Source organism: Ahaetulla prasina, chromosome 6, assembly GCF_028640845.1.
Source record: "Ahaetulla prasina isolate Xishuangbanna chromosome 6, ASM2864084v1, whole genome shotgun sequence".
Taxonomy (NCBI): Eukaryota; Metazoa; Chordata; class Lepidosauria; order Squamata; family Colubridae; genus Ahaetulla; species Ahaetulla prasina.
Window position 1 is genome coordinate 38350285 of NC_080544.1, and position 21744 is coordinate 38372028.

The 21744-nt window shown below is 40.2% G+C and overlaps 1 protein-coding gene across 1 annotated transcript; it reads left to right on the forward strand.

Moving 5' to 3' along the window:
- Positions 1-6569: 6569 nt before the first annotated feature.
- Positions 6570-20668, forward strand: BNIP3 (BCL2 interacting protein 3). The gene is made up of 6 exons (XM_058188425.1): positions 6570-6979; positions 10398-10575; positions 14204-14288; positions 15463-15569; positions 15685-15834; positions 17519-20668. The coding sequence occupies exons 1-6, from the start codon at positions 6934-6936 to the stop codon at positions 17568-17570; spliced, it is 618 nt and encodes a 205-aa protein (XP_058044408.1). The 5' UTR covers positions 6570-6933; the 3' UTR covers positions 17571-20668.
- Positions 20669-21744: the final 1076 nt, after the last annotated feature.

Genomic DNA, 21744 nt, shown 5'->3' on the forward strand with positions numbered 1-21744 from the left:
AAAGACTACATGTATCATTTACACACACACAAGCTAATGCTAATATGTATGTACCATTTCATTACATACACCATATATAACAATGTCAACAATACTTCAGTGATAGTTGCCGGCAAAGGAGTTGTTATTTCTTCATTTAATAGAATAGAATAGAATTTTTTTTATTGGCCATGTATGTTTGGACACACAAGGAATTTGTCTTGGTTCATATGCTCTCAGTGTACATAAAAGAAAAGATACCTTCATCAAGGTACAACACTTACAACATTTAATGATAGTCACAGGGTACAAATTTGACACTTAATGATACAACACTTAATGATAGTCATAGGCTACAATTAAGCAATCAGGAAACAATATCAGTATAAATCGTAAGGATACTAGCAACAAAGTTACAGTCATAAGTGGAAGGAGATGGGTGATGGGAATGATGAGAAGATTAATAGTAATGCAGATTTAGTAAATAGTTTGACAGTGTTGAGGGAATTATTGGTTTAGCAGACTGATGGCATTTGGGAAAAAACTGTTCTTGTGTCTAGTTATTCTTGTGTGCAGTGCTCTATAGTGTCATTTTGAGGGTAGGAGTTGAAATAGTTTATGTCCGGGATGTGAGGGATTTGTAAATATTTTCACAGCCCTTTTTTATTTGTGTAGTATACAGGTCCTCAATAGAAGGCAGGTTGGTAGCAACTGTTTTTTCTGCAGTTCTAATTAAATAATTAGATAATTAAAATTGTAGTTCTCTCCTTTTCTAGTTTTTCCAAGCTATTTCTCTGGTTCTTTCTGACCTTTCTTATATAGATCTGTAAGCCCTTCTGTGCTTAGAAGGGGATGGGTGGCTTATCAAATGTTGCTGAATTATATTATCAGCAAACTAAAGCCAAAACGTGCTGAGACCACAGTTCAATAACACTGGCAAGCTACAACCATAAATTCTCGTCCTGTGAGCAGAAATACAATCAGAATGCAACATTCATATTGGACTAAACTCCTGGTTGAGATCAAAGACTTATTGTCTATGCATACAAATAAAACGCCTGTATCAAAAAGCATTTTTTTACTTGTCCGTTTCATTAAATCACCCTTGAGGGTTATTAGTCCTTTTGATGGACATACATTCATTCTGTGCTTTAGGGGCATATGAAGAACGATTGCGGGAACAGAGTACAGCTAGTCTAGAGAAAATGAGATCGGGGGACAGGATAGCAGTATTCCAGTATTTGAGAGGTTGCCACAAAGAGGAGGTGGTCAATTTATTTTCCAAAACATCAAAAGGAGCAAGAAGCAATGGATGGAAACCTATTAAGGAGAGAAACAACCTGGAATTAAGGAGAAACTTCATAACAGTGAGGACTATTAACCAGTGGAACAGTTTGCCTTCAGAGGTTGTGGGTGCTTCATCACTGGAGGTTTTTAAGAAAAGACTGGATGGTCACTTGCCTGAAATGGTATAGGGTCTCCTGCTTGAGTAGGGGGTTGGACTAGAAGACCTCCAAGGTCCCTTCCAGCTCTATTCTGATTGTCATCTTTAGAATCCGCATGCTACAGTGATTTTAATTAACACTGAGCCATGTGGCTTTGATCAAATTTGGAGTTAAATTGTCCCTTGAAGCAGCTTCAGGCTTTGCGCATTGCACTTCTCTCTCCCTCTCCTGTAACAGGCTTCTGAGCATGTATATTTGAATATTTAAAATATTCTGGCTGAGTTTGCAAAAGACAAAGCTTCTTTATCAAGGCCGATCCCTTCATCTCTTTATCTCTGTGAAGAGAAGACTCAAACCACTCCCCACCCCCAACATTATTGAATTCCAACAAAGGATAACAGCCAAAGCTCTTTATTTATGTTTGTTCAAGCCATCTTATACATGCCCAGCCATTACATCCAATCTTGCATATTGCGGAATAGCTTTTACCAGCGGCATTCATTCCTGCCATTGTCAGCCTGGTTTACTCTTCCATGACATCCTGACATTCAGAATGGTTGCTAACATCAAAATAGCATTGCCCTACTTTGTAAGTGATGTGCAGATCTCCCCCGCAATAAACAAGAGGCTATTTTAGCCTCCAGCTATCCTCACCAGTTCTAAAAAGATTGCCAAATTTCCTTCTTGGTTGTTTGTGCAGCTGGTTCAAGCAGGTCATTGGGAAATCTTCAAGGCTACAAGGTGGGTCTGTGATTCACTCTTCGGTGCTAATGACTGACAGAAAGCTTTGTTCCTGCAGCTGATTGTTTATATGTGGTCCATGGAGGAGTGGCATTTTTTGTTTTCGCATGGAAGGATTTTCATAAAATTCAGCAAAAGCGTAACACACACACACACATATATGTTTTCTGAGGTTTTCGCGGGTGTTTGTATGTAGGTCTTTGGTTATTCGGGGTTTCTCCCGCGTAAAATTGGAAGCGTCTTGGCGACGTTTCGACGAAGTCTCATTCGTCATCTTCAGGCTTCAGCTTCGTGCTTCTGGGAGCAATGTGCATATATATATATATATCCAACATGCTAGGCAGTATTGGTAGGCCTCAACGTACAACCACAACAACTAGCCCAACGTTTTTGTTGTGTTAAGTGAATTTTGCCCCATTTTACGACTTTTCTTGCCACCATTGTTAAGTGAATCACCACAGTTAAGTTACTAATACGGTTGTTAAGTGAATCTGGCTTCCCCATTGACTTTGCTTGTCAGAGGGTCACAAAAGGGGGCCCCAGGACACTGCAACCGCCATAAATACAAACCAGTTGCCAAGCATCCAAATTATGATCACGTGACCATGGGAATGCTGCAATGGTTGTTAAGTGTGACAAATGGTCATAAGTAACTTTTTTCAGTGATGTAACTTTGAATATCACTAAAGGAACTGTTGTAAGAAGAGGATTATCTGTATTAAAATACCTGCATGTAAGAATTCAGACTGACTTGATAGGATGCGCATCACAAGATTTAACGCTGATAACCTCTAACTTTTTAATCTTCTCTTCTGCTCCTCTTTTGGTCACATCATGGGACATTATCTTATATATGGCCTATATAAAGGATCTGCTTTCTGGCATTCTCTGAGTCAGGCAAAGTCTAAACATATCTTGCTTAAGTCACTTTCTGGTCTCCTGCCTGCCCTGAGGACTTTGCTAGGACTTTGGCAGAGCTGCAGAGGCACGCCTGATTCGGATTTCCCTGACCCGGCCGTCAGCGGAGGAGTGGGACACGGCAACAAATTTGCAGAAAAACAAAATCTAAGTGATAAACTGCATTTTTGGGCATCTGCTGACCCTTCCTTACAGCTTTGCATCCTCTTCCCAAACAGAAGAAACTGAAGGAGGAACCAAAGGTCCTCCTCCGTTTAATACTGATCACTTAGCAATTGTTCAAAGTTATGATGGATTTCCCAAAGCTATTCATGATCTGATTTCAAAGTTATGACAGCTGTGTACTCACACCTAACAGTCATCTAACCACATTTTGGGTACTTGGAAACCAGCCCACCTTTATGGCCATTGCAACATTCTGTGGTTACACAATGCAATGTTCAGTACTTTTTGACTATTTCCAGCGTTTAGTTCCAGTTTCAGGCAAAAAAAAAATGCTCATTGGATAAAAAATATTTTCTTAATGACAGAAAATGTTGTCAAATTGAGTTCAGTCTCATGGTGATCTGCTTAACAAACTGTAACTCTGGGTCTATTATGGTCATAAATTGTGCACTATCTGTATAACAATGAAGAGATATTGGGAGAGTCTGAACTTTGTCATGTTCTGTAGAGAACTGGTCATGCTACATAATCTCATCCAGAATGGCTTTTCCAAGAGATTAATGAACTACAGCATAAATGGAGCAAGTATACTCTCTTATTTTAAGTCTTCAAAGGCCTGGAAAAGCCTAGGTACTTTAGCAACTTTGCAGAATTGTAACTGCCAGGAAACGGAAATCCTCAGAATGTCTTTTAGACCTTTGATTTTGCCAATTACTGAGATCTAAGTTGTTTTTTATCTCTTCACAGAGCTGTTTATTTATTTATTATTTATTGAATGAATTTATATTTCCGCCTATTCGCCCATGGTGACTCAAGGAGACTTACAGAATATAAAACCACATTTAAAACAATAAAATTCATAAAAAGAAACAAATACATTAATATAAGGTAAAGGTAAAGGTTCCCCTCGCACATACATGCTAGTCCTTGCCGACTCTAGGGGGCGGTGCTCATCTCCATTTCAAAGCCAAAGAGCCAGCGCTGTCCGAAGACGTCTCCGTGGTCATGTGGCCGGCATGACTCAACGCCAAAGGTGCACGGAACGCTGTTAGACGTGTTAGAGGGACACGGTGGCTCAGGGGCTAAGACAGCTGAGCTTGTCGATTGAAAGGTCGGCAGTTCGGAGGTTCGAATCCCTAGTGCTGCTGTGTAACAGGGTGAGCTCCCATTACTAGTCCCAGCTTCTGCCAACCTAGCAGTTTCAAAAGCACGTAAAAATGCTAGAAAAAATAGGGACCACCTTTGGTGGGAAGGTAAAAGGTAAACTAATATAATATATAATAAAATCACCCCCCACCCCCGCGACAGCAGATCACACAAGCCATTTAAGGGCTCCATCCTGCTCTGGGTTCTCCACGCCCGCTGGCAGAACCAGGTTTTCAGCATCTTCTGGAAGAGTATTAGAGGGGGGCGCATTCTAATCTCTGGGGGAATGATGTTCTAGAAAGAGGGAGCCACCATGGAGAAGGCCCTTCTTCTGGGTCCCACCAGGTGTATCTCCCTTGGGGATGGGATCCACAACATTCCCTGCTTCCCTGCTATGAAGGGTCAAGTAGATGTGACCAGCAAGAGATGGTCCCTCAGATAACCTGGTCCCAAGCTATGAAGAACTTTAAAGGTGACAACCAGCACCTTGAATTGCACCCAGAAGCAAATCGGCAGCCAATGCAGCTTCCACAGGAGAGGCGAAACATGTGCACATAAACATGTCTGCACAAAACCATGCGGGCTGCTGCATTTTACACCAACCGGAGCTTCTGGATGCGCTTCAAGGGCAGCTCCATGTAGAGTGTGTTGCAATAGTCAAGACGTGACCTTAAGTAACTGTTAGTAGTTACTTGCAGCCAGGGGTGAAATTCAGCAGGTTCTGGAGAACCGGTAGTGGAAATTGGCTGGCCCCAAAGTGGGGTGGGAATGGAGATTTTGCAATATCCTTCCCCCAGGAGTGGGGAGGGAATGGGGACATTGCAGTATCCTTCCCCTGCTACGCCCACCAAGCCACACAACGCCCACCAAGCCACGGCCATAGAATCGGTAGTAAAAAAAAAATGAATTCCACTACTGCTTGCAGCCCATTTCTAGTATACCTATTTTTAGTCTGGTGATGAGCAACGTGCAACCTTGGTCTGATTTCTAAACGCTATGCAAACAATCCGTTCAGACCTCTGGCAGATCCAACTTCTCTTGCCTACCAAGTAGAAATTAAAAGAGGCAGCAGTGCTTAAAAAAATGCATGATTGAAAGGAAAAAGGTAACCGAAAAAGAAATCGGGGCTAGCAAGAACGCACTTATCCATTTTCTCAGTTTAGCGGAGAATTGTAAATATGATCCATTCATAACAGAATAACAAGAGTTGGAAGGGACCTTGTAGGTCATCTAGTCCAACCCCATCCCCCCAAGCAGGAGACCCTACACCATTTATGACAGATCATTCCAGTCTCTTCTTGAAAGAGTCCACTGACGAAGCTCCCACAACTTCTGAAGGCAACTTCTGCTCCCTTGGTTGATTGTCCTCACTTGCCAGAAAAAAATTCTCCTTATTCCTAGGTTTCCATCCATTATTCCTTGTCTGGCCTTTGGGTGCTTTGGAAAATAGCTTGTCCCCCACATCTCTCTGTGGGGCTGCTCTCATGTCTCCCCTGGTCCTTCTCTTCACTAGGTTAGCCATGCCCGGTTCCTGCGAAACGCAGCCATCTATCTCTACGTAAGATACGCAAATACTAGACCCGACCCCAAATTTAGATGCTCAATCGCGCGGCGAAAAGATCTTGGATCAGGCCAAACTCTGGTTGGCCTGTCAATCACCGCCCTCCCCGCCCCCCAACCCCCGCGCGAGGGGGAAGCGAAACCTCAGCTCACGAAGAGTTAAAATTCCCTGAGAGCCAAAACGGGTAAACAACTCAGGCTGGGGGTCCGCCCGAGAAGAGCGGAGCGCGGGAGTAAGACGTGGAACGCCAAGTCCTCAACGCACCTTAAAGTTTAACCAGAGTCGAGGCGGGATTCCTCAGCCTTCGTCCAATCGAGAACAGCTAACCTACCCCCCCACCATCAATCCCGCCCCTTTGCCAATACACTTCAGCCAATCCGGCGGAAAGCAAGAAGACGCTTAACGGCACGGCGGGCGGGCGCTTCTTCGTTTTTTTTAGATCCCGCAGCTGAGTTCCCACCCACCCCCCTCCCCAACCGAAAGGCTTTAAATGCATGGTGGGGACGGAAAAAGTCCCGTTGCTTTCTAGAGACCGCGATCCTTCTCGGGTAGAGCGATCAATCAATCGATCCGAGCACCTGCCGATCACCGCAACGGCCGGGGCGCTGGTCTCCGCGGCCTCTTAAAAGACGCCCCCCCCACCCCACCCACTGGTTGGCTTTCAGCGAAGTGGGGAGGGGAGGAGAGGAGGAGGAGGGGGCGTGCCGCAGATTGGTTTCGCCAGCCAATCGGGGTGCCCCATTCCCTTTTGACGTCACAATCCCTAGAACCTGCAGCAGCGACAACAATAACAATAGCAGGCGGGGATAGATTCCCGGAGCCGAGCGGCCGAGCGGGAGCCTTGAGCTGAACCAGCCTTCAAAACAACCCGTCGCGTGTCCGGCGGTAGCACTCGCTGCTGGTCGGAGCCGGAGAGGAACAACCCAGGCAGCAACTCAGGAGAGACCCCGAAATAGAAACGCCTCTGTCCCGCCAGCGATGGCCTCGGGCGAGCCCTCGGGGGTGCAAGAAGAGAATCTGCAGGGTAAGAGACCCTCCCTCCTTTAAAACACACAGCAGGCGGTGAAAATATAAGAAAAGAAAAAACTTGGACTCCTTTAAATACTGGGCCTTTTATAGAAGGGGCCTCTTAAGTTATACTTTCCTGGGCTGATTAGAAACAAGACTTCCTAGATCGCCTAGTTTTTAAACACACACACACACACACACACACGGTTTGGGATTAATATTAAAATTCCCTCTAGGACAGGTAATCCTCGATTTACAACCTCTCGTTTAGTGACTGTTCAAAGTTACCCATGGCCAGTGGTGGGATTCAGCCGGTTCGTACCACTTCGAGAGAACCGGTTGTTAACTTTCTGAGCAGGTTGGTGAACTGGTTGTTGGAAGAAATCCTTAGGGCAGAGAACCAGTTGTTAAATTATTTTAATCCCACCACTGCCCATGGCACTGGAAAAGGGGACTTGCAATTGTTTTTCACACTTAGGCCTGTTGCAGCTTCCCCATGGTTCACATGATTTAGATTTGGATGCTTGGACAACTGACTCGTATTTAGGACTGTGGCCATGGATCATGCGCTTTCCCTCTTTTGCAACCTTTTGGCAAGCAAAGTCAATGGGGGAAACCAGATTCACTTAACGAACATGGCACTAATATAACAACTGCAGCGATTGAGTTAACAAACAGGGCAAGAAAAGTCATAAAACAGGGCAAAACTCAGTTAACAAATGTCTCACTTGGCAGCAGAAATTTTGGGCTCAGTTGTGGTCTTAAGTCGAGGACTACCTGTAATTAAAAGTTCCCTAGAATTATTTCTGGAGGGCAGGAGAAATAAAGGATGAGGAAATACTGAATGGCCTGGAGTTACTTTTATGTCATTCAGGGTTTCCTCTGTTTCTTAGGGCTATCAAACTCTATAGATTTTTGTCTACTTTAGACTTTTTCTTGCCATTGAGTTGGTTTTTACTTTGGCTGGCTCAGAACCAACAAGGGAGGATGGTTTTAAAATAGCCCGTGTTTATTGGAAGGGGAGAAAAGGCAGATCTGTGGTTGTAACTTGGTAGCTGTGGCTGTGTGCTATAGTATCCTTGCCTATGTGACTCAGCCCTTTACTAATAGCTTTTATGGTTGTAAATAATTGGCCTTGGAAATTATTGACACATGGTGCTGGTTCAGAGCTGACATCATGCGATTTATAGCCCCATGTAGAAAAACTTGGAACTAGATTGCAAGGTAAAAGGGACTTTTCCCCATTTTTAGATTATGTTTGTAATCAAATAATCAAATGTTAGAGGTTATCTTTTCCTGGGGTTTGGTCACATAATGTGCCAAAGGAAAAGTGAGCACAGAATTATTATTTTCATGTTTTATTGCCATTGTTCATGAAGGAAAGTATCAGTATTTTGTCCAACTTGAGAGAAGTTCAGTAAACGTTTCCTTGAGCTTTCCAAACATTTGGTGTTGCTTACTGTTACTTGATACAAATACTTCCTTGGGAATCATTCTAATTGATTTGGTTGGAACTTTTGAATAGGCAGGTACGATGTCTTGAGAGGTTGATGTATATTCCACAGGAAGGATACTTCATCTCTTGTATCCTTACGATTTATATTGATATTTTTTCCTGATTGCTTATTTGTACCCTATGATTATTATTAAGTGTTGTACCTTATGATTCTTGATGAAGGTATCTTTTCTTTTATGTATGCTGAAAGCATATGCACCAAGACAAATTCCTTGTGTGTCCAGTCACACTTGGCCAATAAAAAAGTCTATTTTACTTTTTAGCCTTGTTTTTTTGTGTGTGTACAGAGTAGATAAGGCACGAATCTGGCTTTTAAGGATGGTCTCTTTTTTAACGAATGCTCTTATATAAAGAGCATATATTATCCTCTTTTCCAATTTCCTTATTCCAAGTTAACTGGATAGATACACTTGACTTCCATTCTCCTCTCTTGCAGTTTTGTTACCTAATTCCTCCTAAGACTCCAAAAATAGGCTGGAAGAGTAATTCAGCGGCTGTGGCTTTTCTTAAAATGAAATTATGCCAGTGAAAAGCATTGTCTGTTAATTTGCAGCCTGCCACATTCAGATCAAAGTTCTGGAGAGCTTTTATTTGCCTAAGCCTTGTGAGCAAGAGCTACTGTAGCTTTTTATAATGTCAGTTTAGTTTTGTGAGGGAATATTTCACAAGGCTTAGACTGTTTATTTTTCAGGCTGGCCTAGGGAGGAATTTCTTTGGGTAACGTTCTGCAGTAAATTAAATGGGATATGTTGTGTGAATGCAATCTGTATCTTAAGATCTGGTAACAAAGATGCTCCATGCTGTTTATTTCCTGTCAGCAGATTGTCTCCCCTTTCTTTCTGTCTATTTGACTTCCTGTTTTCATCTTCTGTTCTTGAGCATCCTGAGAATTGCAATCCATAGAAATAGGCCAATGAACAGAACTGTAAAATATATACTTGGGACATAAAGCTGTCCATCAAAAAATAAGGAAGACAAATGTTTGGATGTAAGAATGTTTTTGGATAGTTTGGTTCTCTTATGTCATTTCAGTATAGTTCCATAAAGCCCATTTTCCAGCATGATTTCACTCCACTTATCTTAAAGTTAGCTTATTGTCATTTAAATCATGTGGATTCCAGTTTGTTACCTTTCCAGCAACTAAAGACTGATCTGTTCCATACAGATTTTTCTATTAGTGGTATAGCAAATTACTGCTCACGATAATAATTGATATCAGTCTGTTATGGTTACAGCTTTTTTATTTGTGGACTGCATCATGCTTTTTTAAAACGCATAAGCATTTTAAGTAAACTTAAAAAGATTAAAAATGAGAATGGTCGCATCTTGGAAAATCAGCTTGCTGTACCTTAATATGAGCACCTGTTTATTTTGCAGAATGATAGTTTGGTCTACTGATCAAGGCACCAGGCTAGAAACCAGGAGACCTAACCCCACATGAGTGACCTTGGGCCAGTCAGTCCCTCTCAACCCAACTTGCCTCATTGGGTTTCTGTTGTGGGGAAAATAGAGGAAAGAGCATTAGATATGTTCACCCCCCCCTTCAAGTTATTTATAAAAGTAATAAAGGCAGGTTAAAAAATCTTTAAAAAAAATCCTTTTATACCATATAGCCATTAGAGTGCTTGTATAGTAAATATAGAAGCACAGCTTTTGTTCTCAGCAATACAGCACGCACGAGATAGATATAAAATACTTCTGTGCTGCTGGGGGGAGGAAGGGGATACCAAACATCATTACCATTGCAACAGAGTTTTATTATTAACAGGCAATAAGCTGGGTATTCTTTGTACCTCCTAAAAATGCAAGCAAAGGAGACCGTGAAGTCGGACTTGAAGTAGAATGTCAACAAACGAAAGTGCTTGGTTTCCTAATAAATCCTTGTGGTTTTTGTTCTTTCTCAATGTTTACCAAGCAGGTTCCTGGGTAGAACTGCACTTTAGCAGCAATGGGAACGGTAACAGTAGCCAGCCGGCCAGCCAGGAACAAGTTCCTGCTTCAGTTTCTATTTATAATGGTGACATGGAGAAAATCCTTCTAGATGCCCAGCACGAGTCTGGAAGAAGTAGCTCGCGAGAGAGCTCTCACTGCGACAGGTACTCTGACACAGACTGACACAGCACAGGCTGCTCACAATGCATTTCCTCTTTATTTCAGCTGAAGGTACAGGTAGTCCTTGACTTACAACCACAGTTGAGCCCAACATTTCGGCCGCTAAGGGAGAAACTTGTTAAATAAGGTTTGCCCCATTTTACGACCTTTCTTGCCACTGTTAAGTGAATCAGTGCTGCTGTTAAGTTAGTAACACGGTTGTTAAGTGAATCTGGCTTCCCGATTGACTTTGCATGTCAGAAGGTTGCAGATGGTGGTCACATGACCCCAGGACACTGCAAACATCATAAATATGAGTCAGTTGCCAAGTGGCTGAATTTTGGTCATGTGACCGTAGGGATGTTGTCATAAGTGTAAAAAACACTTAAAGTCACTTTTAAAAAAGTCACTTTTTTCAGTGCCATTGTAACTTTAAACGGTCACTAAATGAACTGTTGTAAGTTGAGGACTATCTTCATCTTCTGGCTGGCCTTCAGATATTGCAATTGTGTTCTTATCAGCCAAAGGCAATGCTTCTCCATGTGTATTATCAAGGATAATGGGAGTTGTAGTCTAAAAAAATGGAAAGGTACCAGGTTGGGGAAGTGAATGCATGGTCTGGCATTACGCTTGGCCTCTTTAGATTCTTGAAAGCAGTGGGACCTAATTTAAGCAAGGCTGACATATGTTTTGTTTTGTTTTGATTTGTCTGGGTGAAAGTGTTCTAAATAGTTATATTACAAGTCTGATCGGGGTGATGCAATTGTCCCTGGCCTTGCAGCTGATGGCCTTTCTCCTGATTGGAAGCCAGGTCATCTTGCCCACATGGTGTGATCCATTCTTTTTTCTTTTTTAAGGTCATCTTTTTTTTTTTAAAGAAAACTGGAATTGTCTATTAAGTGAGACATTCCAAAGCTAACAAGAGGCATGGCTTGGGAGAACTAAGTGATCTTTCACTGTGAAACTAAGCAAATAGTTAGATTAGGGCTGTATGCTGTTGTTGGTTTTTGGAAAAAAAAAATCTGAAGAAAGCTGCTTTTGGGGAAATCTGTGCTTTGAATTTTTGTATCTTTGGTGGCCTTGTGAGCGTTCATAGGAATTTGAGTCTTGCTCAATTTCCTGAGCTCCGACCAGTTTTTATTCTCGTCTCTATCCCCATCAAAGAGGTTCAGTCTCATGTCCCTAGAAGTTCTGTCTTCCTGTACAAATTGGTTAGAACTAATCTGCCTCCATCCCAATCCAGCCCATAGCATAGCTGGCTGGAAAATTCTGGGACTTGAACTCCACAAGTCTTAAAGCTGCCAAGTTTGAAGACCTCTGCACCAGGGGTCTACAACCTTGGCAACTTGTGGACTTCAACTTCCAGAATTTGTCAGCAAAGCAAAGCAGGCTGAGGAATTCTGGGAGTTGAAGTCCACAAGTCTTAAAGTTGCCAAGGTTGGAGACCCCTGTTCTGCACTATGGCCACGCTTATCGGGAAAAATACCAAGTTGCAAAACTTCTCCCTATGCTTTCATTTTGCCTTCACAACTGCTAGGGAATGTTATCCATGACAGAGGAACGGTGGTACAATGGTTAAGAAGCCTTTGGAGGTTTCCCGTATTTTTCTTTATACTCCTTTATACCTCCATCATAGCCACTTTTCTGATATTTTTTGCAAATTTATTTGGCATACGCATAGAAATGCATCTAGTTAGAAATGCTGACAGGATGGGTGTCTTTGCAATTTTATGTTTGTTTTGTATGGAGACTGCTATGGGGATTTTTTTTGTTACAGGTTGTTCTCATGTAGCGACTACCTTGTACGGCCACCATTCAGTTATGACGATGATGAAACTTTGTGGCCAATCCTCACATTTATGACCTTTGCAGGTCTGCAAAACAAAATAAAATTGAAGTAAGATCATAAGCACAGTCATGTTGGTGACTGCTTCACTTAATGACTGAATTGCTGGTACCAACTTTGGTTGCTAAATGAGGACTACCTGTGCTCCCATCATCAGGAATGAGGATAATGGAACTGTAGCTGGAAGAATGGATATTGATGGACTATATTCTTTATAGTCTTTCACCGGTCCACCGGATGGGAGGAGATGGAGTCTGATTGGCTTACAATATTTTCTGTGTTTTAAGATTCAGTAGAAGTAAAAATGATTGCAATCCATTGCATGTTGCTTGGTGAATGATTGAAAGGTTAGAGAGATTGCAATTGTGGAAGGATCCTAAATACTTAAAGAATAAGGTGGAAGATGGGAAATAGCATTATACCATTGGCTAAAGGTGTAGTCTTTGAAATGTTTAATGATGGACTTTATTCTAACTGACACCTAGCCAGCTACATTTCCCTAGACCAATGGTTCGCAACCTCAGCAATTTTAAGATATGTGAACTTCAAACATGGTGGCTGAGAAATTCTGGAAGTTGAAGTCCACACGTCTTAAAGTTGTTGAGGTTTAGAAACACTGCTCCAGGCTATTGTATTTTTTTTTATAAAAAAAATCACAGTTGATTGTGGTAAGAATACTGGTGCTGCGTTCCTTAAACTTAGATTGCATTTCTACTTCCTTTCTCTGGAGTATCTTTTAAAGTGTATTCCTGAAGACAGTCAGTCTTCAGTCAGTCATGAGTTGCTTTGGATGCCTTTCTAGCCACATAAAAATACTTTAAATAAATTAAGAAAAAGAGGAAGCCTAGATAAACAACTCTTTGCATTCCAAAGCTTGTGAGTAAAAGCATAGTTTTAATCACACAACCACTATAAACAGTAGTGGTGATGTACCTGACCACTTATCTGCCATTGGGCAAGATACTTATCCATGGTTAATTGAACTATGGTGTAAGTGCTATGGAATTGCTCAACACCTGGAACCGTAAAATAACCACAAGGATTGAATTTCTACAGTGCGTTAAGTTTAAAGGTGATTAGCTAGTTTGTGGTTCAGTATGTTTTGCAAACACAGCCACGAAAAGATTGAGATATTCAGGATTAGAGAACTGGACCAGACTAAATTTAACAGAAGTGCCTTTTTATATATTAAAGTTACATGTAAATTACCAGTAAAATGCATTTAAAGTCAAAACAGGATTATTTTGTAATGGGGCTGATAATTGTGAAGGGAAAGTTTAAGCCTTTTCTATGTAGTTACTAGTGCTGATGACATTAGGAGCTGCCTACTCTCAAGTGACACTACGAGGGATTCCAGGAACAATTAAATAGTAATTTATTTATTCATTTTGCATTTTGGATGACTTTGTTTATGAAAGAAATAAGCAAGTACTAAACCACTTGTGGCATTTGCTCACTCAGACTCCCTTTAGATAGGTTGAACCCACTAAAAATTTTGGGAAGAAGCTACTGCTTTTTCACAAAACCAGAACTGCTGGTTCCATCTTTATCTTGGGAAGATGTCCCTTTTAAAAAAAAATGTCTCTTTTACCAAGGTGCTCCAGAATGCTTAACATACTCATTCCTAGTTCTGTTCTTATCACAATAAAAAGGCAAGCTAGACTGCAAGATCTTAAGTAGCCTTGTAGACTTTATTGGGACTTGAAGTTATCTTTCCGTGGTCCTGATAAAACATGAATCAGTAAGTCTTGTTCTTGGTTGGTTATTCTCACTTTTCCTCCCCAAAGCCCACCACGTTCCCAGACACCTCAGGATGTTCACAGAACTGCAGAAGTGGAGAGTCGTGCCAGCGGAGAAAAGAATAGTTCTCAGGTAAAGTCTATCTGCTTACAAAGACACTCAAATAAAAATTGATTTCTTTTTGTATGTGTAGTATTTTTCTTTAAGAGAAGAAAATCCCTTCTTCCTGGGAGATTGTATTTTCCGCAGAGTCTCATTTATAGCTGGGAAATGTGCTTTGTAGTTTTTTAGCAGACCCATTTCAGTTTTGGCACATGGTTTGGAAAATCACTGCATGAATGATACAGTCATATTGGAAACTATCTACACACTAATGCTACTTGAAGGAAAATGCAGCTGCTGGAGCTTTATTTGTTCCAAGCATGTAACTCTGGCTAAGTAAAATTTGCTTTCCATAGTTTGCCTTGAGCTTCTCTGCAGTATTTCTGTTGCTATCAGAGATCTGGTTAGATAGCTTGTGGGAAGCCAGTTGATCCTCTTTAACAAGGAATCTTTCATGCTGGAAAAACCTTTCCATTTGTGAGGTGGCTTTGTCAGGATTTTGCTATTTCTCAGTTGTGAGAATAGTTTATCTTATTCAGTCTGAGATCCAGCTTCATCCAATCTCAGACTTGGTTGAGTTAACTTGGCTTGATTTGAATATTATAGAGCAATAGAGTACTGTCAGATTGTGAAAGCTGGCTTAAAAATTCCTGATGATTTAACAGAAAATGTGAGCTCATTGTATGGATGAGTGGCAGTAATAGAGTGGGTCTCTGTACTGCCCAGAGCTCCTCTCTGAGTGAAATGGGCAGTTAAGGAAAGTAGAGAAATAGAGAGATCAGAGAAAGCTAGATGATTGAAAGGTAGATAGATAGATGAGAGATAGATGATAGAAATATAGATAATAGATGATAAATAATAGATAGATAGATAGATGATAGATGATAGAATATAGACAGATGATATAGAAAGATAGATATGGGTGGATGGATGGACGGATGAATCCATGTGGCGCTCTCATTATCTATTTGCAGCTTCTCAAGCTCCATCTCTTCTGAGACTTTGTGCCTCTTTAATATCTCTTTCATTCAACCTGTGTACTTGGACTTGTATTACTACTATGAAAATTCAGGAAAAGCCAGAATGCCTTTAAGGAGCAGCCAAATGGTACAGTGAGGTTTCCTACCGTGGATCCTTGTCCACTTCCTTACCTCTATTCTGAAAATGGACCCAGGTCACTTGATTGTTCCTATCTTCCTTTTAGTCTGAAGAAGATGTTCTGGAAAGAAGGAAAGAAGTTGAACGGCTTCTGAAGAAAAATTCAGATTGGATGTGGGACTGGTCGAGTAGGCCTGAGAATATTCCCCCCAAGTGAGTGATCTTGATAATGAACGATGCAGATTTGTTTATTTCCATTATTATAAATATATAAATGGGATCACAAACAATTATGGATAAAAAATGTTTTTGTCTTCTCATAAACCAGGGAATTTCTCTTTAAACACCCTAAGCGCGCAGGTACACTCAGCATGAGAAACACAAGTGTCATGAAGAAGGGAGGCATATTTTCTGCAGAATTCTTGAAGATTTTCTTGCCATCTCTGTTGCTCTCCCATCTGCTTGCCATTGGACTAGGGTAAGGATTCATTTAGATCATCTATTCTGACAGCCAGAAATCTAGTGGGCTGCATCAATAAGATCTTCTGGACTCCTCATAGTACTATCAAGAGAGAGGGAGAGACCACTGCTCACTAGCACAACACGTTCCTTAGATGCAAAAGGTGTGGTGTTCACTCCCTCACCGTTCCAGGTAGGATTGACAAAGCTGCTGCTCACAACCCTGGAAAGCTTGAGGCTGGGTTCACAAATGCCAAGATGTCATTTGGGAGCTAAGTGACTAAAATTTCGTAATTTACAGAATGAGAATTTTGGTAAATTTACAGAAATTTACCAAAAGAGGGGAATTCAATTTAGGCCATTGATGGTAGTCCAGATGTTGCTGAAATGCAACTTCAAGCATCCACAGGAAACCAAGTTAATGATGAAGGATGCTGGGAATTGTACTCAACATCTGAATGGCATCAGATGCCTGCTTCTGAGAAGACCACATATTGGTCTTATAATTTTGCAGCATATTGCCTTCTGCTTTTTTAAAAGGTATTTTATAAAAACACCCTGCTTTTATAAATGTTAATGTGCAGAAAATATTTAGCTAGCAGCTAATCCATACCCTACTTTGCATACGTAGTCTTAAATCCTAAAACCCTAACTACATTATAGCTTCAAGTGTGGTGAGAATCCACTAAGAGTCTTCCTAGTGATTCCTCTCAGATCTTAATCGCATCATTTTCTGCATTGTACAACTTCACAAGTATGCCTGCTCTTGTTTATAAGACCAATCATTGGGGGTTTTTTTTGTTATGTTTGTACACTGTTGCAGTTTTGCAAACAGGCCAAAAGTTGTTGTTACTCATAAATTTGCAGGTTTATGAAACAGTCTAATTTGTTCATAATTAAACTACAGGTTTATGGAATGAGCCTGTGATAGGTAGATTATAGAAATGAATGTGAAATCAGTGGAAAACATGTTTCAATACAGGTAATCCTCGACATACAACTATAATTGCACCTGGAATTATAGTTGTAAGTCATGCTGGTCGCTGAGCGTGTCACCATGTGACCATGCCTAATTTTATGATCTTTTTTTGCTGCGGTTATTAAATGGACATCACAATTGCTAACAAATGCAATGGTTGTAGCAGTCATTAAGCAAACCCATTGTACCGAAGGGACATTTTTTGCTGGAAACTGAAAGAAATGGTGGTTTCTGCCAAAAACCATGCATTGCAGGGATGTGACCACTAGGCACTGCAAACGGCTGTAAATGCAGGCCGGGAGCCAAGCATCCAAAATAGAATCATGTGACTGACTGCAGCCATCAGAACTTCCAAACCGAGTCATATGTACCTTTTGGAGGGATCTATCAGACCTTCGAATGATCACTAAGCGATCAGTCATAAGTTAAGGACTACGTTTAGTATCACCTGGACTGATATGGATTTTTATATTATGCTTCTAATGTAAGTCAAGAAAATTTTTGAACAATTACATTTGAAAATGACATCTAGAATCTGGGAATGCTGGCTGGGCAATTCTGATAGTTGAAGTCCACACATCTTAAAGCTACCAAAATTGAAAAAAAACACTGATGTAGTCCATTTTTGAGTGATTTGTGTCTATAACTGACTTACATTCACAAGAAAAGAGGTGAGATTGAAAATGCAACTGCAGAACTCTTACTGGTTGTTTTTGTGTTTCAGGATTTATATTGGAAAACGGTTGACAATCACAGCTTCCAGCAGCTCCTTGTAAAAAGAAATGAATTCATCTCTTTTGCAGTTCATGACAAACTTCATCCTGGCATAATAAAGTGGTGAACCGAACAGAAGAAACTTCCAAATGTATAATCATAATATGGCAATATATGTTTCATTGCGTAAAGGGCTCTTGCAAAAGGAAAGGAAGAATACCCAACTACCCAACTTCTCTCATATATAAATTCCTATTTGCACGATTTAATATAGCGTAGCTTAGATCAGGAGTGGGGAACCAGAACTTCCAGGAAGCTCCAACTTTTGGGCCAGTAGCAAAGGATATTGGGAGATGTTGTTCAGCATGTGCAGTGGCCCACATTTCATTATCCCTGCTTGAAGATTTTTCTTTGTTGCTATTGTTTCAAGAATGAACAGTGTAGCAAAAAACCAAAACAAATCAAAAATATTCTGTGAACTGTGAACATCTGGGAAGGAATTAATGTACGGTTTGTTTTTGTCCAATTGTGAAAAAGACCACTGTATTTTTTTTTTAAAAAGAAAGCTATGGTCAACAAAAGTAGAATGGCCTTAACATTTCTTAAGAGTACATTTTTGCTACTGAGACGCTTTGAAATATAAACATGAATCAGTGCAGAGTGTTTTCATATGTGTATGTCTTAATATGTCTGTTTCCAAAGAAAGTTTGTATGCAGCTGTTGGGACAGTGGTTTAGTAATACATAATCTGATTTTTCTCAAAGTCAGCCCAAAATTGTGTGGTTAGAAAACTTGTTAAGAAAAAAAGGCCCGAGGAATTTCTTCCAAGAAATTCCTTGTGGGAAAATAGCATTTGCCATTCCATTTTCCCCTCTTGGCTGATGAACAGAAATCTCTCATCTTGCAAGGCATTGCTTAATGTCCTAAGTCATCACCAAAGAGTCGTAGTGGGGTAGCTGGATCTGCCTTTTTAATCACAAATGCTGTAGCTGTTAGCCATTGGTCTGGTCTGTGTGAATACATAGGAATTTACTCAGGGTGAATGATGGCAGTTACCGAAGAAATAGCCGTTTGTCAGGTGCTGCTTTGCCGTCTTTTCTTTTCCATGTTGGTTTTTTTTCTCTTTCTGCTGTAGATGCGCTCTTTTGCAGGAGCTGGGCATAGAGAGAAAGCATTTTTTTCCCTCTTTGCACATTGTTGTGTTTTTATTCTAGATGTGCAGCAGGCCAGATCCCTGTTACACATAGAATGGAAACACAACAAGTATAATGACAAGGCCTAGATGTCTGACGTTATCCACGCATTCTTTCCACATGTTCAACATTAAATCATAGTATCTGGCAGAAAAGTTAAGGAAGGTTCATTTCTGGTTTGAAAAATGTCTTCTATGATTTCCATGTTCTATTCGTAAGGGGGGTTTACAAAATATGAGTTGTGGCCTGGCTCAGCCAGGCTTCCCCATTCCTTGAAGGCTACAAAAATTGAGGACTAAATGAACAGGGCCTGTGCTAGGTTCTGGACATTGTTTCGATAATCCCTAAAAGAAAATGATATTTTAAGGGAGAATATCCTTACGCTGAAAGCTATGAGCAAAGGCCACAATTAAACCTGCAAGCTCAGCTTTGAGCTGGCATAGTTTTAAGGCCTCTCGTTATACATTTTAGTTGCTTGGCTTCTAGCCTAGTAAGACTTGAGATTTACTCGTACATAAACGAAAGCAATGCATTGTAGCCTCTGTTACTTTTATTTAAAGGTCTTATTGTTCATCAGTTATAATAAAGGATGAAAATTCGCTTAGGATTTAACACGATGTATAAACCAGACAGTACAACTTGTTCAATAAAGTGTCATTTAAAAAAAAATTGCCTTAGCTTTATGTGTGAAGGCAGCCTCTGGGTTACAGAACACATAGCATTGGAAAAAGGCGGGCTTGATTAAGTACTTTCATAGCTAGTCTCTCAAGAGGGCTTAATTTAAACCTTCCTGTAGCAAAGTATGGGAGGGGGTAGAATATCAGTTAAAAAGTCAAGATGGCAGCTGCTTTGCTACCCATGAAAACAAAGTCCGACCCCCTTTTTATCTGTGCTGGGTTAAGGAGGTGGGATTTCAGTCATGCAATGGCAGCTGCTGTATTTATTTTTGACTCCCTGAATATTCTGCCATTATAAACTCCCTAATTAAAGTTTGTTTTGCTCTTTTTTGGGGAGGGGGGGGGGGTGAGGGGCGCAGGATGCCTGGAAGAGGCATGATTAGGATCTACATACATTGTGTTTCTGTAGTATCGGTGTAATTTTTTTTCTTACCCCAATTTTGATCTTATTTGGCATGTGATTTATTTTATGCTTGAGTTAGAACTAGAATAAATAACTCATACTGTGCCCCTCAGATCATCATCCTATTGCAATGCTTCTCAACTTTGGCAATGTTAAATGTGTGTACTTCAGTTTCCAGAATGCATGGCTGGCTGGGGAATTCTGGGAAATGAAGTCCACACTTTTCACAAGCTTGCATCATTTGCAGTAAATGCTATTTGATCAACTGGATAACTTGGCTTTATTTTGCCGTTAATATAGCTGCTATACATTTATACAGGTGGAAGCACCACAGGTTTTATAGGGCTTGTCTTGAACAGATTCTTTATTCACTTTGATTGGAAGAAAAGACACATAGACTCAAATTGGTAGGAGCTGTGTAGATGGGTTGACTTAACGGGTTCAGAGACCTGTTGGTTATTTTTAAGATCGTAGTTTAGTAGACCATTATCTTGGTGATTGCAAATTAAATAAATATACCATCATCTGGAGAGAGAAACTTGGTTCTTGTTAATCTTCATTTACTGGAAGCCATCATAGACATATGAAATGGGGATTTGTCTTGATCTAGTAAACTAGCCAATATTATTTAAAAATTGCTTGTTCTTCAATTAGCTAATGTGTGATCACATTTGTACTGCGATTTATAACTTTTTTTTAATGAATCAAAGCGTGTACAATAGTTGTATGACAATGTCACTACTGACTATCATGTCAGATAAATGGTGAGCGTGTAAAATTGTTATTTTCCAGCTTTTTATCAAATCAGTAAGCTGTGAAATAGTGCATCAAATGTCCATGTTTTTGTTGCTATTGTGCTCAAACAATAAAGGGAGTGAGTAAACTTATATGTTGCTTTTGAATTCTCTAGTGCACTGATGTATGATGAAACTAAATAAATGTTATTCTGGGGTTATTTTCAAATGTCCTCTTTGGAAATTGAAGTCAGATGTGCCACCTTAGAAAATAAAGGGGTGAAGCAAACAAATATATCCATTTCAAATTTTTAGAGTTTTTAATGTACTTATATGATTGCCTATATGACTATTGCTTATATGGCTCACTGGATAACCTATTATAATATATATAATATATTATAATATAATAATATAATATATATATAAATTATATATTATAATATATTATAATAATATATAAATTATATAATATTATAATATATAATAATATAACCTATTGCTTATATGACTCACTGGAGAAGAGCCTAATGCTGGGAAAGATTGAGGGCAAAAGAATGGGACGACAGAGAACGAGGTGGCTGGATGGAGTAACTGAAGCAGTAGGCATGAGTTTAAATGGACTCCAGAGGTTGGTAGAGGACAGGAAGGCCTGGAGGAATGTTGTCCATGGGGTCGCAATGTTTCGGACACCACTTCGCAACTAACAACAACAAAAAATATGATTGCCTGACAAGAGACTGCAGTGTCAAAATAGTTAGCTGCAGCCAATATTAAAACCCTCTAAACAAACAAAAGATGTTTGTTGTATCTCTCACCACTTTTACCATAATTTTTTTCCTAATAAGCAGAGTACACATCGAAACTCTCAATTTTTCACTCTAAAAACATCTATAGCCCTATAGTTTTATTTGTATTTATTAAATATATACGCCACCTCACTGATAAAAGTGATGGTGGGGGTTGATGGTAAGAGTATGATATTTTGCTTTATAGAGTATCCAATTCCTTATTTAATTTCTGGGAACATAAATTGAAACTTACAATGAGGCAAAGCAGTCACGAAGCAGCGCAAAGTCTCCATAGGCTATGAATACTCATGAGCAGAAAATATATCATAAATGAGAAGCCAGATAGTTAAAATTAATCCAATCAGATATGCAGAAGTCAGCAATATCTACTCAGTTTTATGCAATGTGAAAAAAGGCCTTTAAGAAAAGGAGGACGGT

Coding starts and splice junctions, on each gene's coding strand:
- BNIP3 (XM_058188425.1), top strand. CDS start 6,934: ATGGCCTCGGGCGAGCCCTCGGGGGTGCAAGAAGAGAATCTGCAGG. Junction 6,980..10,397: donor GCAAGAAGAGAATCTGCAGG/GTAAGAGACCCT, acceptor TTTACCAAGCAG/GTTCCTGGGTAGAACTGCAC. Junction 14,289..15,462: donor GAGAAAAGAATAGTTCTCAG/GTAAAGTCTATC, acceptor TCTTCCTTTTAG/TCTGAAGAAGATGTTCTGGA.